This window comes from Sciurus vulgaris (assembly GCF_902686455.1).
Source record: "Sciurus vulgaris genome assembly, chromosome: 15".
In the NCBI taxonomy this organism is placed as follows: Eukaryota; Metazoa; Chordata; class Mammalia; order Rodentia; family Sciuridae; genus Sciurus; species Sciurus vulgaris.
Genome location: NC_136476.1, coordinates 69101095 through 69118463, shown reverse-complemented (window position 1 = coordinate 69118463; position 17369 = coordinate 69101095). Strand labels below are relative to the sequence as shown.

Sequence of the window (17369 nt, the reverse complement as noted above, 5' to 3'; positions counted from 1 at the left end):
TTCTCTTCCCACCCTCTATTAACCACTGTTCCACTCAACATCTGTGAGATCAGAAGATCATTAGATTCCACAAGATCATTTAGTACTTGTTTTCTGTGCCTGGTGTATTTCACTTAACATAATGATTTCCAGTTCCATCTGTGCCGTCACAAATGACAGAATTTCATTCTTTTTTTATGGCTACATGGTATTCCATTATGTTTATGTATCACATTTTCTTTATACATCCATCCTTTGATGGATGCTTTGGTTGTTTCTATTTCTTGGCTGTTCTGAATAATGCTGCAATAAACATGGAAGTACAAATGTCTTTGACATATGGGTTTCCTTTCCTTTCCTTTCCTTTGGATATATACTCAGTAGTGGGATTGCTGGATCATATGTAGTTCTGTTCTGTTTTTAATTTTTAAAATATTCTCTATACTGATTTCCATAATGACTGTGCTAATTTACATTCTCTACCAACAAGTGTGCAAGTGTTCTCTTTTCTCCACATTCTTGCCAGCATTCTTGCATTTCCTTGATGTTGAACATTTTTATATACCTTTGGCCATTCATATGTCTCCTTTTGGATATGTCTATTTAGGTATATTGTCTATCGTTTGGGTTTTTTTTTTTTTTTTTTTTTTTTTTGCTGTTGCGTTTTTGGAGTTCCTTATATATTGTGGATTGTTGATTATTTCCTTTGCTATGCAGATGCTTTTTGAAAGTTTGATGTAATCTCATTTGTCTGATTTTTGCTTTTTTGGATTATAACCAAAATTTTTTTGCCTGTTTCAGTGTCCTGAAAAATAAGTTTTTCTTAAGATGTCTAAGGAAACTTGATCATAACAAAAACATCCTGGTTATGTGGATTTAGATGATTGTGTGCTTCCTTGTTCCAAATGAGATCGCACTGGGATGAATTCTTTAGTTCTTTCCAACTTTTTGATTATCCTGAAAATCTTTTGTGCTGAGCATTATAAAGAAGAGGACATGGAATCTAGGCCCTATAAAATTTATAGTACATTATGATATATCACTTCTTTTTGTAAATAATAAATTTCAGAAACATGTTATGACTACTCTGATAAATAAAGTCGGGCGCAGCAGCACGCACCTGTAATCCCAGTGACTTGGAAGACTGAGGCAGGAAGATTATGAGTTTCAAAGCCAACCTCAGCAATTTAGTGAGCCTAAGCAACTTAGCAAGCCCCTATCTCTAAATAAAATATAAAAAGGGCTGGGGATGTGGCTCAGAGGTTAAGCGTCCTGGGTTCAGTTTCCGGTTCCAAAAAAATAAAAGAATTCCAAAAAATATTAGATAAGTGTGGGCATGAAAGTGATTGGATGATGTCTGATTCGGTTTCCCTTCTTTCTTAAACTGCTTAAGTAATATGCCCATTTAATTCAGACAAGGTTACTAAATCCAGAGAGGTTGAAAACATGCTCTAATATTTATTCTCTGTGCACATTTCTTATATCTATTGGAGACTGGTACATGGGACTTAGATCTTTATTTTAAGAGTTGCTACTGCTGGGAATCCTGTAGTCTTGTGTGATTTGAAAAAAGTCAGCATGATCATCTCTAATATTGATTGTGATAGGCAGTAGGCAAGGTCACAATTTCTTTATTTTTTTCTTTTCTTGTCTTTAATGTTTATTCTGGGTTTATCTGTAAATTAACTGTACCTGTTAATATTACTACTTTTTTTTTTAAATCATAAATCCTGTTTAGAAAATATCTGTATAGTAATATACTTCATGATCACTGAACCAGTTATGGGCTATAACCTTTCCCAGAGCATTTGGAGGTGGAATGATGTGGGAAGAATGGGTTATTTTAAGTCCTCTGGGCAATGACTTTTGGTCATCTCTCTACCCCACATGATAAAGACTGAATTGTTTGACTAGATACTTTGGAAAATCATAAATAATTCCTTTACTGGATTTCATGTGGGAAATTTATTTTAGAAATTCTAGATTCTGTATCTTGTCAAAAAATAATCCTATGACAAGAATTATGTATTCCAAAGACATTGTTTAACTTTTCCTTTATGTGACTGATGTTAGAAATTGAACTAGTTCTTTACACTTAGCAAAGATTTAGTAAAAATATAGTGTCTAGACCCCTTTATTGTGACTATTACTAGAATAATGTTTACAAATTCTTTATTGAATGATGATTAAAAATCAGGTAGAGACTGTTGTCATAGCTATTTTTCTTGCCTTAACCATTTTTTATATTCTTATCTTGAAAAAATTAGAAAAAATTTATATCTTTTAGATGTATAAAGACTTAAAGTCATTGTCCCTTTAAAATAATGGGATTTTTTTTGTTTATTGTGAATTGATTCCTTGACTTGTGATATTTGATTCACTTTCGTGGGCTAACATAACTACTTTATAGGAAATTGTTCATTTGAAGCATTTAATGATTCAGTTGTAACATTTGGGTTGATACCATTATACATCATATTTAACATTTGTGTAGTTGATATTCATTTTCTGGACTTCATGTGGAAACATCTGACAGTTAAGGTAACTATAAACAAAGGAATAGTTGGATTTATAGATATTTGCCATTTTCTGTATTCAGTGAATTTTGTTGTTAATGTATATTTTATAAATTTTAAGTGTTTTATACATAAGTTAAAGTGGTTGCTATGTGCTTGCTAATTAAATGTTTTATAGTAAAAACATAGTTGGATTATCTAACTAGAATTTTGTTTTTGATCAGTAATAATTTATTGTGATGCCACACAAGAAATATATTTAACATATGTGTAGCTATAGTGTGCATGTGTATAAGCATATAATAGAAATATATAAAATAGGGAAAAGTACTCTATATACTTATATGTAACTTTTGCTTCAAAGTGTAACATGGGTGTTGATAGAGGACTTATTTGAAAAGTAAGTAAAAACTAATTCTGGGCACCACCACTTGAAAAAGATGCTTTTTAATACTTCTTTCCTGTAAAATTTTAGACTGATCACCTAACAGGAACTCTACCTAAAATGTGAGGAGACTTAAGGATCATATTAGGTAGCACTTCATATTTGAGATGAGGAAACTAAGGCTCAGAGGTGTTAATGACCTCTAAGTTGCCTAAATTGTCATAGCTAAATACAGATGTATATCAGGTTGCCTTTCTACCAGTCTTAATAACTCTCATTCCTTGCTGTCATATCAGATTAGTTGGTTTCTAGTTGGCAAAGTATGAAATAATAACTGAATAATAAATGAATGCTCAGTTTTTTATTTGTGCTGTTTCACAATCACCACAAAAAGAAAAGATAAAAACAGAGAATTTGAATAGTTAATACAGTATTTCTAAACCTTCATTTTCCAAAATTCCTCTCTCCTTCCCTTTCTCTTTTTTCCCTCTAAAATGGTGTTTGGGACTTTATTTTTTTATTTTTTTTCTCTTTTTTTCTTCTTTTTTTTTTTTTTCGGGACTTTCTAGTCTCTGAAAACATCTATTTATAATGGTGACACAGATATTTATTTTAGCCTTTTTAATTATTTTTAAATTTTAGAAGAAACAAAAATAATAGGAAAATAAAACACATGAAATCATTTAATCAACTGACAGTTTCTTAAGTCCAAACATTTCTTCACCCACCTTTGTCAGCATATTTCCAATTAGCATCCATGATAAACTTTGAAGCAAAAGATTTTTCATCTTTTTGGGGCAATATTATTTCTGTTGAGAATGCATGAGTTTTAGAGCAAGCTAGACTGACAAAATAGTTGACTGTCGTACAAAAAAAGATGAGCTTTCCTCTTCTTATGCTTATTGCAGGCTTTCTTAGAAATGGCTTCTGAGGAAGCTGCAGTTACTATGGTGAATTATTACACTCCTGTTACTCCTCATCTTCGAAGCCAGCCAGTTTATATTCAGTATTCCAATCACAGAGAACTTAAGACTGACAATCTGCCTAATCAAGCCGTAAGTATCTAAGGCATCTTTAAAAATAGGTGTAAGAATATATGATATCATAACTTAAAATTAATTTTCTATAGTTATGAGCCTCTTAAAATTTCAAATCTGAAAAGAACTTTAGAAGTCATTCATTTTAATCCTTTCTTTTTACAGAATTTATAGCAAGGGCTTTGAAAATTTGAGTGATGCTTATATTGTAATGTTGAGTTAACTTATTTAAGATGTTAATGAGAATGTGTTTAGAATTGTTAAGTGATTTTTGACTCCTTAAGATGAATGTGGAATGTAGTCTATCAGTGTTTATTACCTCACTTTTCTGGTTTTATTTTGATGTACTTCATGTTGAGTCTTTTGTGTCCTTCCAGGTTAATTTTTAAATAGTAAAAGTAGTAATTTGAAGTTACTTAAAGATAGGAAAACTTTTGTTTATAAAGCAAGTACATTTTAAGAAAACTGGATTTTTATTATGGAAAGAACATGTTTGGCCTCTTCTCTGTGTAAAGAACTTCAGATATTTAGTTCTGTGTTGAAAGATATTACAATGCAAACTGTATTTCCATTTATTGAGTTTTAGTTTTCCACATTGTTCACAAGGGGCATTTCCTATACATAATCCTTATTTTAAGAGATAGGGTATATAATAAAGTATAAACCTAGAGTAAGCAGTATTTGATCTTTCTTTTTCTCTCCCTTCCTCCCTCCCTCTTTCTCTTTCTCTCTCTCTCTCTCTCTCTCTCTCTCTCTCTCTCTCTCTCTCTCTCTCTCTCTCTCTCTCTCTCTCTCTCAGATTGAACCCAGGGGTGCTTTACCACTAAGCTATATCCTAGGTCCTTTTTATTTCTTACTTTGAGACAGTTCTCCCCAAGTTTCTGAGGCTGATCTTGAACTTGAGAGTCTCCTGGCTCAACCTCCTGAGTACCTGGCATTATAGAGGGCACCATGGCATCTTGCAGCATTTGATATTTTTAAATAGAATAGACTTCATTTATTTTCATATTGCCTGCCACGCGCACACGCGTGCACACATATGGAGATTGAACCTGTGGCCTTGCCTTTGCATTATCTTTATCACTGAGCTGTATCCCCAGGGCTTAGAATTGATTTTGTAAAATGAAAAAAATTGCTTTATAAATTATAGATACAATCCGTACACATGGTAAAATACTCAATCTAGAAAAGTTAAAGAAAAAAAAATCATCTAGTTGCCCAGAGATAACTAATAAGTAGGGCTAACATTTTGGTATGTGCCCTTCCCTTTCCTGGTGTCTGTTTATCTATTTTATACAAATGGAATTCTGGTGTTTTGAAGCCTTTTTTTTTTTTTCTCTATATGTTATGCCCATGGTCTTATACCAAGTCAGAGTTACTTCATAATTTTTCAATGATTGCATATTATTCCCCCATATAGGAAAGCTGTAATATATCTACTTTCTCATAGACATTGAGGTTTTTTCCTATTTTATACTTTTACAAATGGTACTCCTAGAACACATTTTAGCACACTTCCAACATTGTCTTATTGTATTTCTGACAGTGAAATTGCTGGGACAAAGCATATGCATATTTTTATTTTGATATCTATTATATGAATGTTTGCTATAAAGATTATATGCCAATTTAGGGTGCTCTTGATAATGTATAAGCAAGTGGTTTTCTTATCTTCGTTAATACAATAGGTGAGAAGTTATATCGTACTGTTTTACCTGTATTTGATAATTTTAATATACTTATTTATAGTGATTTCTGTTAATACCATTTCCTCCCTTTTTAAAAAGTTTATCAAAATATACCTAACATCAAAATTTTCAACCATTTTTAAGTGTGCATTTTAGTGGCATTAAGCACATTCACATTATTGTACAACCCACCACCATCATCCATCTTCAGAACTTTGATCATCCTAAACTGAAATTTCCTATCCATTAAATAATAACTTCCACTTCTTCCAATCACCTTTTCAACTACCATTCCCATTCTACTTTCTGTCTCTATGAATGTTTCTGCTTATGTAGTTTTAAAAATACTGTTCTGTATGTGTAATAAAACTCTGTTAAGATTGTCATGATGCAATCTGACTTTGGTACCATGCTCAGAAAAACCTAGCATACTAAGATTTAAACAAACAAGCAATATGTGAATACTTTTTATGTTTTGGTTCCTTTTATTTTGATGTTTAAATCTTTGTTCTATTGGAAAGTTTTCTGATGTGGGGGAATAAGGGCAACATTGTTAACTAATCTCTGATATGAAACTTGCTCTTTATGGTATTCTAGTTTTTTCATCCACATGCTGTGCTTACATATACATATGTATACAGACACACTCATTAGACATGACTGGATTCTGCTTGCATGGCATGTACTCCATGTGCAACTAGACTAGCTTCTGTAGCCCATTCTGTTTCATTCCTGCTTCAGCACATACTATAACTTAGTATATTATAAGGCAGTACACCCTTTCTTCAGAAATTAGTATCAACATTTCTTGTTTCTCCAGATATATCTCAGAATAATTTGGTAACACCTGCTCCCTAAAACACACAATTGGAATTGGATAGAGTTTGTAGATTAATTTGGGAATAATTAACATTTATATTTCTCTCTGATCATTTAGAGGAAGACGTTACATTGTTTACTTCTACATTATTCAATAGAGTTTCAAGTTTTCTGTTAAGTCTTACAGTTTTCCCATTAGTGTGATTCCTGAGTATCTTAGTATAAAACTTGAAGAAGAAAAATAATTTAGTAAAACTCTTTAATGATTAAATTATTCCAAAGGGAAACAGTGAGAAATCCCAGTTGCTTGGCAACCAGAGCCGCCCAGATGACCTACTTTATTCTTAGCTTTGATTTCTTCGTAATACCTTTTCCATTATGTTACTTTTGTGCAATTTTCGTGCACTGGTGTTTGATAAAATATAATTAAGATTTCTTTTTTGAAAGTCCTACACCAAATCTGAAGTTGAAGTCGATGGTACCTGTTTACATGTGTAAAATGTACCATATTTCGTTTATTCTGACAGTCCCAGGAAGTTAATAGATCAGTGTTTCTTTCATTATTGTTCTCCAAACTGCAGAATATCTCAAAACATGCACATGACTTCATTTCCAGCTCATGGACATACTTGTCAGTCAGGTGAATATCAGATGATTTGGTGTCCTTTATTTAACTTAAAATTATAATATTCAGATCATGTCCTGTGGTATAACATTTGAGAGGTGATTATGTTAATGGCAGTCATTATAGATAGTTGATATACTTTTTAATCATGTGGGTAGAAGTATATAAATCTTCAAAGAGATAACTTTAGGAAAGTTTGCCCTAAAAAAAATCATTAAACCAAACACTTGACTTTGTACACTTACTATATGTTAATTTCATCTTCTTGACTCTGGAAATGTCTTCTTCACATTATCTAGGTTTCTTTAAATTTTACATGTAGTATGTCTCCCTATTCTAACTTAATAAAATCTTTGGTGCTTTTCCATTTATATTACTGTTTCCTTTTGTAATAATTAGTATAATTGTTCTAGAGAATTTGTTTTCCAATTTTTAAAAAATGATTTCCCATTAGTTAGGTATAGTAATCTCTGCAACTTGGGAGGCTGAGGCAGGAGGATCACAAGTTCTAGGTCAGTAGAGTTAACTTAGTGAGACCCTGTCTCAAAATAAAATTTAAAAAGGACTGGGAATATATTCAGTGGCAGAGTGCTTGCCTAGCGTATGTGGGGCTCCAAGTTCAATTGTCAGTACCAGGGGAGGGGGTGGTCAAGGAGGAAAGGAAAAGAATAAAGTAATCATTTTAATCTAAGAGGAATAGGGGGCTATTATTATACTTAAAACCTCACTTTGATGATGTCTTTTCCTAGAGCTGTTCTAAAACTGTGATGTCCAACATGGCAACCAGTAGCGACATGTGACTAAATTTAAAAATTCAGTTTCTCAGTTGTGATAGCTACGTATCAGATGCTCAATAGCCTCTTGTGGCTAGTAGCTATCATAGAACAATGTAGAAATCAAACATTTTTACAATCACTTTCTGTTGGATAGCACTGTTTTTATATCTTTCCAATTCTTTGTTTTCCTTTGGCAGAGCTGGGGATTAAACCCAGGGTCTTGTGCATACCAGACAAGCACTCTGTGTAACTTTTGAACTGTGTGAAATCCAGTTATAAAAACTTATTCCATTGCTTTGACTCCTAATTCTAACCCCTGTGTCAGTTCTAGGTGTTTTTGAATTGACTGATTCATTTCCCTCTGCCAGTACTGTCGGTCAGCTTTTTGTTACTGTTACCAAATACCTGACCAGAACAATTTGGAGAAGAAAATGTTTGTTTTAACTTATGGTTTCAGAGGTTCAGTCCATGGTTGACTGACCCCATTATTCTGAGTTGGAGGTGAAGCAGAAGGCAGAAGGATGTGGTTGTGGGAAGCTGTTTAGTTCATGGCAGCCAGGAAGAAGAGAGAGGTTGGGGCACAAGGGACAAAATATAAACTCCAAAGGCATGTTCTCAATGACCTATTTCCTCCAGCCACACCCTACCTGCCCACAGTTACCTAGTATGTTAGTCCTTTTAAATTATTAATCTATCAAATGGATTAACCCACTGATTAGTTTTCAGCTTTCATAATTGAATCATTTTACCTCTGAACATTCCTGCATTGTCGCACACATGAGGATTTGGAGGACACCTCATATCTAAACCATAGCACCATCATTGATTGCAGACCCAAAATGGAAGTCTGAATCAGTTTTCAAACTGTTAAAAGCAGGACCACCCTTGCTTTTCAATTAAATATTACTGGGGAGACCAGTGTGAAATGGGTAAGATAAACTGCCATGTTTGCATTGAAATGAGATTGAGGTGTCCAATATCCCATTACAGTTGTCTGTATTAAAAGCACATTTTGAGAATTAATGATACAAAATATTCAAATAATTATTTATACTTTCTCAAAGATGCTCCTGCTTTGGAAACTGACCATTTAGTAGTATGTTTATCATCTAAAATCTGTTCATTGTATAAAAATCTATGTGTTAAAAAATGTTTCTATGCGAGTATTTTTAAAAAGGATGGTGCTCACTTCCATAGCACATACACTAAAATTGAAACAATACAGAGAAGATAAGTATACCCATGCCCAAGAATGATACATAAATTCATGAAGTATTCCATATTTTTAGACATGATTTTCCTAATTTCTGAGAAACCTCATAGTAAAGTACATGTTTTAAAAGGGAAGAAAGAATATATACAAGTGTAAAAATGAAATTTGTTTAAATGTTGAGAATTTAGAAAATGAAAGACTAACCATTTTCAGACAGGAACTTATTACTTAAAGTAAAATGGTAAAAACTCAAAGATCTCACATTAAAGTCATATGATAAATAGTAAACAGTAACTAAAAATTTCAGTCATGAAAACAAAATGAGAAATGTCATGTCCTTGATACTGTTGGAAATTACATGCAGTTTACTTTCTTGAATGTCCTTCAGTTTGAATTTGTGATTTACATACGAAAAAGTACTGTGATGTTTAAAATTGCAACTAACTGATATGTAAAATGAAAGTATCAACATTAAAGTGGTAGTTTTTTATTTTGTCATTCAGATATTTTCACCTTAAAAAATGATAAATATGGAACAAAAGGTTGATTAAATGCATCCTTTTATTTTAGTAATTACTAACTGCTTTTTTCTTTAATTTTGCCTTCTTTGTCCTACTTCTTTTGTTTTTTTGGTACTGGGGATTTAAGTCAGTGGCACTTGACTACTGTACCTCATCCCCAGTCCAGTTTTGTACTTCATTTAGAGACAGGGTCTCACTGAGTTGCTTAGTACCTTGCTTTTGCTGAGGCTGGCTTTGAACTCAAGATCCTCCTGAGTCAGCCTCCTGAGCCGCTGAGATTATAGGCATGTGCCAACATGCCCAGCTCCTACTTCATTTTTTAAATTTTTGTTTTTTAATTTTGAGCAAGTCAGAATATTAGAAAAAAGTTGGAGGTGTAGTTTAAATAGGTTTTAGTTTTTCAACTAAACATTGTGAATATGTTACCAACCTCGTTCTTTATTATTGTCTACCAGCCAGAATAAAACAGTCAATACCAAGAAGTTAACTTTGATCAATTATGCAAAACCTCTGACCTCATTTATGTTTCTCCATTTGTCCCATTAATGTTTGTATCAAAAGAATCCAGTTCAGAGTCATGTTTCATTTAGTAATTATATCCTTTCAGCCTCCTTTAGTCTGAGACAGTTCCTTGATTTTGCTTTTGACTTTCATGTCCTTGATAGTGTTGAAAATTATAGGCAATTTATTTTCTAGAATGTGTCTCAGTTTGAGTTTGTCTGATGTTTCTTCATGATTTGATTCAGGTTAAGTATCTTTTAACAGGTGTACTACAGAAGTAATACTCTTTTCTTATTCTATAATCTCAGGTAGCATGCATTTTCAGTTTGTTCCTTTACTGACCATGTACTCTTCAGTCACTCATTTAGGCTGGTGTTTGACAGGCTTCTCTGATGTCAAGTTATTATAGTTGCCCCTCAGTATTCAGGGAATGTTTCCAGGAATCCCTCCCAGTACCAACATTCAAGGATGCTCAAGTTTCCTACTTCCACACACTCCCAGATTCTTGAAATCACCTGTAGATTGCTATATTTTATACAATATAAATGCTATATAAATAGTTGTTACATTGTACTGTTCAAGGAATAATGACAAGGAAAACCTGTACATGTTCAGTACAGGTACAGTTGTTTTTTCTGAGTATTTTTCAATTCATAGTTGGACATGGAACCCACAGATACAGAAGACCAGCTGTATTTAAAAAGAGGGAGGAATGGGGCTGGAGGTGTAGCTTAGTGGTGAAGCACTTGCCTGATATGCACAAGGTTGTGGATTCCATCCTCAGCACTGAAAAAAAAAACAGTGGGGGAGGAATAGGATTTTGTAAGCAGATATTTTAAGACTTTGTAAACATACTGTTCATTAACTGACAGTTTTTATCATGGTCTATGGAATTCCTGTTTTGTTTCATGAATTATTTTTTGTTATAATTATTACTTTTTGGATCCTCAAAATGTCCGCATTTGGCCAGTAGGAGCCCCTTCATGTTGACCTCTATATCCTTTTGACATGTATTTTTTCTATACTTCATATTCTGGCAAAAACAAAAACAAGAAAAACATCATAAAAACAAAAACATTTCACATTTATTTTGTTCTTTTCCTGCCCTAGCTCTGGAATCAGCAGCCATTCTTTTTAATGGAGAATGATATCTAGAAATGTGTCTGCCTTTCCTTGCTTGGACACTATCACCCCTTTGCAAGGTCGTCCTTCCATTGAATGATTTTCTTAACCTCTTTAGGCTCTTGACTTTTCATACTAGCTCACTCACTTCCAGTGAACCTTCTCTTCCCCCTGCTTAGGCTCTCTTCACATCTTGACCACCTATACCACATGGATTCCCTCTCAGCTCTCCTCTTGGGCTGTGGTGTTCTTGACCAGGTACCCCTTCCTCTCTGTATGCCTTTCTTTACTCTTCTCATGCTCCTCAGATCCTGATATTTAACACTGAACCATTCCCCACACAGATACCTTCCTTACTTTTGGGCTAAGATTCCCCTTACCAGGTTGCTCCGCCACACAGATGCTTTCCTCACTTTGCTTAGGCTCTGATGCCCCATGCGAGGATGCCTACCTATATGGATGACCTTTCCCCAACTCTGAACCGCCACACCTCTTCTCCTTCTTGTTTACACTTCTTTTATGCCACTCAGAGGCTTTAGGACTAAATTGTTTGAGAATAGAAAGGAAGAGAGTGAAAAAGAGGGACTTGAGTGATTATTACATGATCTTTGCTCTTTGCATGTTGTCTTTTCTTTCTCATTGTCTTTTAAAAATTAGGAAATAAAAATTGTATCAAATTCTTTTTTCCTTTTTTTTTTTCATCTTTTCAAGTAAACGTAAGCAACTTTTTAAAGTACTATATTAGTGTGATAAGGTATGTCTTTGTTGGATTTTTGACTGATTAAGAACTTAGGATACATGCATCTAGATAAAAGGGGGTGTTTTTTTAAACTTAACTGTCTTCATATTGTTTCGTATCAGCTGACTTTTAAGATTCATTTAAATGCTTTTATATAATCAAAAGCCCTGATTTTGGATTATTCTCTAGAGAGCCCAAGCTGCATTGCAAGCCGTCAGTGCTGTCCAGTCAGGAAACTTGGCCCTTCCTGGAGCTCCTTCCAGTGAAGGCACAGTCCTACCTGGGCAGAGCCCTGTGCTCCGAATAATAATTGAAAACCTCTTTTACCCTGTTACTCTGGAAGTTCTTCATCAGGTAAGGAGGATTACTCTTTTGGAAAACAGTCAAATGTGACAACTCTAACTTTTGATGTTTATTATCTATGTTCTTTAGATTGATATTTTGGTTGATATTTTTGTTTCAGTAATGAAAAAATGTTTGTCATTTGATTTCACAAAAGAAGTTTTATCAAGCTGGGTACCACAGTGGTGCACTTGAGAGTCGTGAGGCAGGACTCAGACTCAGCAACCCTATGTCAAAATAAAAAGGTCCTGGGGAATGTCGCTCAGTGATAAAGTGCCTCTGGATTCAATTCCCAGTACCAGAAAAGAAGTCTTTTCAATTAGAGATAATTTTTGACGGCCTCCTGTTTCTAACTTGAATATTGATTTTAAAATAAGAGGGACTAGGGCAGAGCTCAATGACAGAGCATGTTCTTAACATGATGGATGAAACCCTTGGTTCAGTCCCCAACACATAAACAAAGAACAACAAATCCCAACACTAAAGGGTGTGTAAGAAATGAATTTTTTTTTTTTTTTTTTTTTTAAGAAATTCAGCTTTTTAAATAACTTCATGTGGAAATGAACAAAGCATAGAATCCTACAAAGCCCAAGTAGTGGTTGTGTCTTAGGAAGTAGTCTCACCATAGAATACAACTGATTTATTTCTGTTGACCTCTTCTTACATTTGAATACACATTTTAAAAATTCTGAAGGGAAGCTAAGTAATAATTCTTATGTAACATGGACTTATCTTATGCATCATGTTAAATACCGGCTGATCCCAAATGTAACCTAATTTATACATTCAAACTGTCTTGATACAAGGTATTCCACCAAATCATGGCTAATATTATTTGGAATTTAAGAACAGGAAGGTCTCCTATGTATATAATTTTATAATGAATAAAACAAAGATACTTGGTGAGTATTGACTATTATAGAGAATCATTAAAAATGCAGTTAAAACTCAAGTCCACTGTTTTATTTATATATAAAGTCCAGTGTTTTGTTTTATATTCCATATATACATATCCTCAAAATGTAATAATTATTTGATAATCTTTGTACATAAATATTGACATCTAGCTTCAAAACTTTAGTTTTTATCCCCTTTAGCTAACTCTTGATTACATTTCATTATACTTATTAACCTATATATTATAATACAAAAATATTAAACTTTATGCTTATTTTTATTTAACACTTTTATATCTTTGTATTTGTACCACCAAATGAAGAATTGTAGGGGGTATGTGTGCGTATGTTTTAATAAATGAAATGTATAGTATTCTATTCTGACATTTTACAAATAAGGAAAGCTGGAGTCCTGTATACTCTTCCATAGTCATTATACCACTTGGTGATAGTGCGCAGTCACATTTCCCAATATAGTCTATGCCATGAGTATAAATATTAATATACCAGTTAGGAGGCTTGCTGTGTTCCCTTTGATAGTTTTCTGAGTATCATTTTCAGAATAAATGCATTGGTGAAACATGTCCTGGAGGGGACTTTGACAATGATGTCCATAATTGTCACTGTTCCTTAGAGAGGTTTAATAATTGCTTAAGTGATTGATTTCATTGTTTTGGTGAATTTTCTTTTTTTCATTTTATCCCACAAAGTAGCATTGAACACACTATGGGATCCATCAGCTGTCATGTTTGCATTTGCTACTGTAACACTGTAGCTTGCTAACCTACATTCTTTTTAAAAAAAATTTTTTTAAATGCTGTTGTATTTTTAAGATCTTTATTTTATTTGTTCATTTTATGTGGTGCTGAGGATCAAACCCAGTGCATCACACATGCTAGGCAAGTGCTCTACCACTGAGCTACAGCCCTAAAAGGTGTTTTTATACCTGTGATTCAACAGTGCCAATATCCATCAGTGAGCTTAGTCACTATCACAAGCTCTTGTCCTATCATTCCATTTGTCATATCCCTGAAAGCGGTAACATCCCAAATCAAGACCCCCAAAATCGTGGGATCCTTAAGGTGAAGAGAACTAATTCTGAGAGTCCTCAATAGAAACTGCTGGACTAGGATTCTCAGTCTTTCAGTTTCAGCAGTCCCTCATTTAACTCTCCTTCCCAGGGCCATTGGAATAAAACCAGCTCCATACTAAAGCACTTATTAAGGCCTCCACATGCAAACACCATCTCTTTTACCTCTTTATCCATCACTTGTCTACTTGTTGAACACCGTGGCCTTTTTACCCCTATATCTCTTCCTCTGTTCCCCAGCTTAGTCCTTTCTTACTTCCCTATTTCTTAGGCCTGGGAGACTCTTTGTCCAGGGCCACTTGGCTATAGGTACATCATTCAGTCTTCACCTCAGATATTACCTCTTTGAGGAGTCTTTTTCTAATTACAGTAACTAAGCCCTGTCCCAGAACACTCTATTCTATAAGTCAACCAAGAGATAGTATAGCATAATAATTAAGGACACAGGGTCCAGAGTTGGTAGGAATCCTGCCTCTACCACTACCAATCTTGGGCAAGCAACTTACCCAACTTCTATGTCGATTTTCCTCCTCTTCTTCTTCTTCTTTTTTTTTTTTTTTTTTTTTTTGGTTCCAGGGATTGAACCCGGGGTGCTTAACCACTGAATAACATCCCCAGGTCTTTTTATATTTTATTTTTGAGACAGGGTCTCTCTGAGTTGCTAAGGGTCTCAGTAGGTTGCCGAGGCGGCTTTGAACTTACAATCTTCCTGCCTCATCTTCCTGAGCCTCTAGGATTACAGGTGTGGGCCACTGCACCAGTTTATTTTCTTGCTTTTATAATGAAGATGCAATTGATAGTATTTATACCTTCATCATGAGTTCTACCTGCTTTAAGTACATGAGTTAATGTACTTAAAGCAGGTAGAACAGCGCCTGGTGCATATTAATTCCTCTAGAAACATTAATAATCAGATACCAGAAAATTGCAATGTAAGATACTGTTCCTTGCTGTTGTAGTCTTGTGGGTAATAGCAATTTTATAAATAATGATATAAAATATAGTGAACATTGTAATGGGGAATATACAAAAGTAAGGAGTTGGTTGTATCTATTATAACTAAGCTAATTGTTTTAATATATTATTTGCTGAAAACTTGGCTTTAGTTAAACTGAATAATATCTATAGAAGCTAATGCTCTTCTTCTAGCTCATGGTAAGGGGATTGAGAGAAACTGAGATGGGAGGAGTGCTGTTTTAGATGAGGGAAGTTAGGGAAGATTTTTCTAGTATGACATTTGAGCAGAACCTTTGAACAGAACCTTGAAGAATGTGAGGATATAAGTTATGTATATGTGGTAGAATAGTGATCCAGTCAGAAGAATAGCAAGTCCCTAAGATGGAGGTATGTTTGATGTGTTTAGTATCAGGCTACTAGAGTAGAGAGACTAGGAAAGCTATAAGCAATGGAATCGGGGAAGGGGTTAGGAGCCAGGCAGTGCAAAATTTTTATACCATTTTACATTGAATAAAATGGGAAATGCTTGGGAGATTTGAATACAGCAGTGAGATGTTATCATTTAATGTTTTAACAGAATTACTCTTATTGTTGTGTTAACCATACGCTGTCATACAGAAGTTCTTGTCATGGTCCATATGAGATGATAATGACCTGGGTAAGGGTGTGACACTGGAAGTGGTGATTATGGATATAATTTGAAGCTTATTCTGATAAATTACTTGTGGATTATAATGAGAAAGGGAGTAATCACAATGCCTCCTGATTTTGGATCTGAAACTCTGGTAAAATGAAACTAAACTGAGATAGATTAAGGAAGGAAAAATTGGTGCAGGGTTTGGAGTTAGGGCAGGAATCAGTTTGTTTTAGACATGTTAAGTTTTAGGTATCTATTAGATATCCACATGAGAGATACTGAGACAGTTTGGAGGTAAATCTGGATTCAGAGGAAGAATTCCATTCTGGAGATTTGATAATCATCAAAATATGTATAGGTGGGCTGGGGATATAGCTCAGTTGGTAGAGTGCCTGCCTCGCAAGCACAATCCCCAGCACCGCAAAAAAAAAAAAAAAAAAAAAAAAAAAAAAATATATATATATATATATATTTATGTATATGTTTGTGTGTGTGTACAGGTAATTAAAGCCACTGGACTAGACAGCATTACCTAGAAAATATTTGTAGGTAGAGAGGAAATTCATCAGCTGATCTCTTATGTAAATGCTCAGCCTTGTATACTAAAAAGTTTCTTGGTGTACTAAAAAAGTAGTTCACAACAGTGTTCTCATATAATTTATCTCTTCAGGCACTGTATATAAGGGAATATTTTATGAATTTCAGATTACTTTAAGAGAAAGGACTAATCTTTTTAATTGTAATAAAGATACGTAGCTTGAGAAAGCAAGTTATAATGGTACTGAATAAAAGAATGCACGCTAATGTAAAATAATGTTTCCTAATTTTTCCTGTTTTGTTGACTGTAAACACTATTATAAACAAGTTGTGACTCATGAGTTTAATATTAAAATAAAATGTTCTGTGTTGCATGTGGTGGTACACACCTATAATCTCAACCTCTTAGGAAGCCGAGGCAGAAGGATTTCAAATTCAAGTTTACCCTGGGAAACTTGGTGAGACCCCATCTCAGAATTTAAAATAAAAAATAGAGGACTGGAGTTGTAGCTTAGTGCTTGAGGCCCTGGGTTCCATCCCAGTATTAGAAAGTATAAACAAACAGTAAAAGTTCTAATATGAATATTCTTTTTACAAGTGAATACTATTGAACATTTTCAATTTCTGGCAAATTCTGTCTTTATAAAAATTAACCCTGGGCTGGGGAGATAGCTCAGCTGGTAGAGTGCTTGCCTTACAAGCACAAGGCCCTGAGTTCGATCCCCAGTACCGCAAAAAAAAAAAAAAAAAAAAAAAAAAAAAATTAACCCTAAGGGCTGGGGATATAGCTCAGTGGTAGAGGACTTACCTAGCACACGAGGCCCTGGGTTCAATCCCTAGCGCAGTAATAATAATAACAACTGGGTGCAGTAGTATATGCCAGCAACTGGGAAGGGAGGGAGGTAGATCACTTGAGCCCAGGAGTTTGGGGCCAGCCTGGGTAACATAGCAAAACATTCATCTCAAGAAAAAAAAAAAAAATTCACCCT

General features: G+C 34.2%; 1 protein-coding gene across 9 annotated transcripts in view; it reads left to right on the top strand.

Moving 5' to 3' along the window:
* PTBP3 (polypyrimidine tract binding protein 3) overlaps nt 1–17369 on the top strand; it is a 96016-nt gene that overhangs the window by 49754 nt on the left and 28893 nt on the right. For 8 of the 9 annotated variants that reach the window (XM_079112588.1, XM_079112589.1, XM_079112595.1 and 5 more), the window contains 2 exons: nt 3789–3935; nt 12111–12275. In XM_079112588.1, the coding sequence (XP_078968714.1) occupies nt 3789–3935; nt 12111–12275 (312 nt within the window). The remainder of the gene's footprint in view (nt 1–3788; nt 3936–12110; nt 12276–17369) is intronic. The other variant, XM_079112590.1, reaches the window with a different exon arrangement.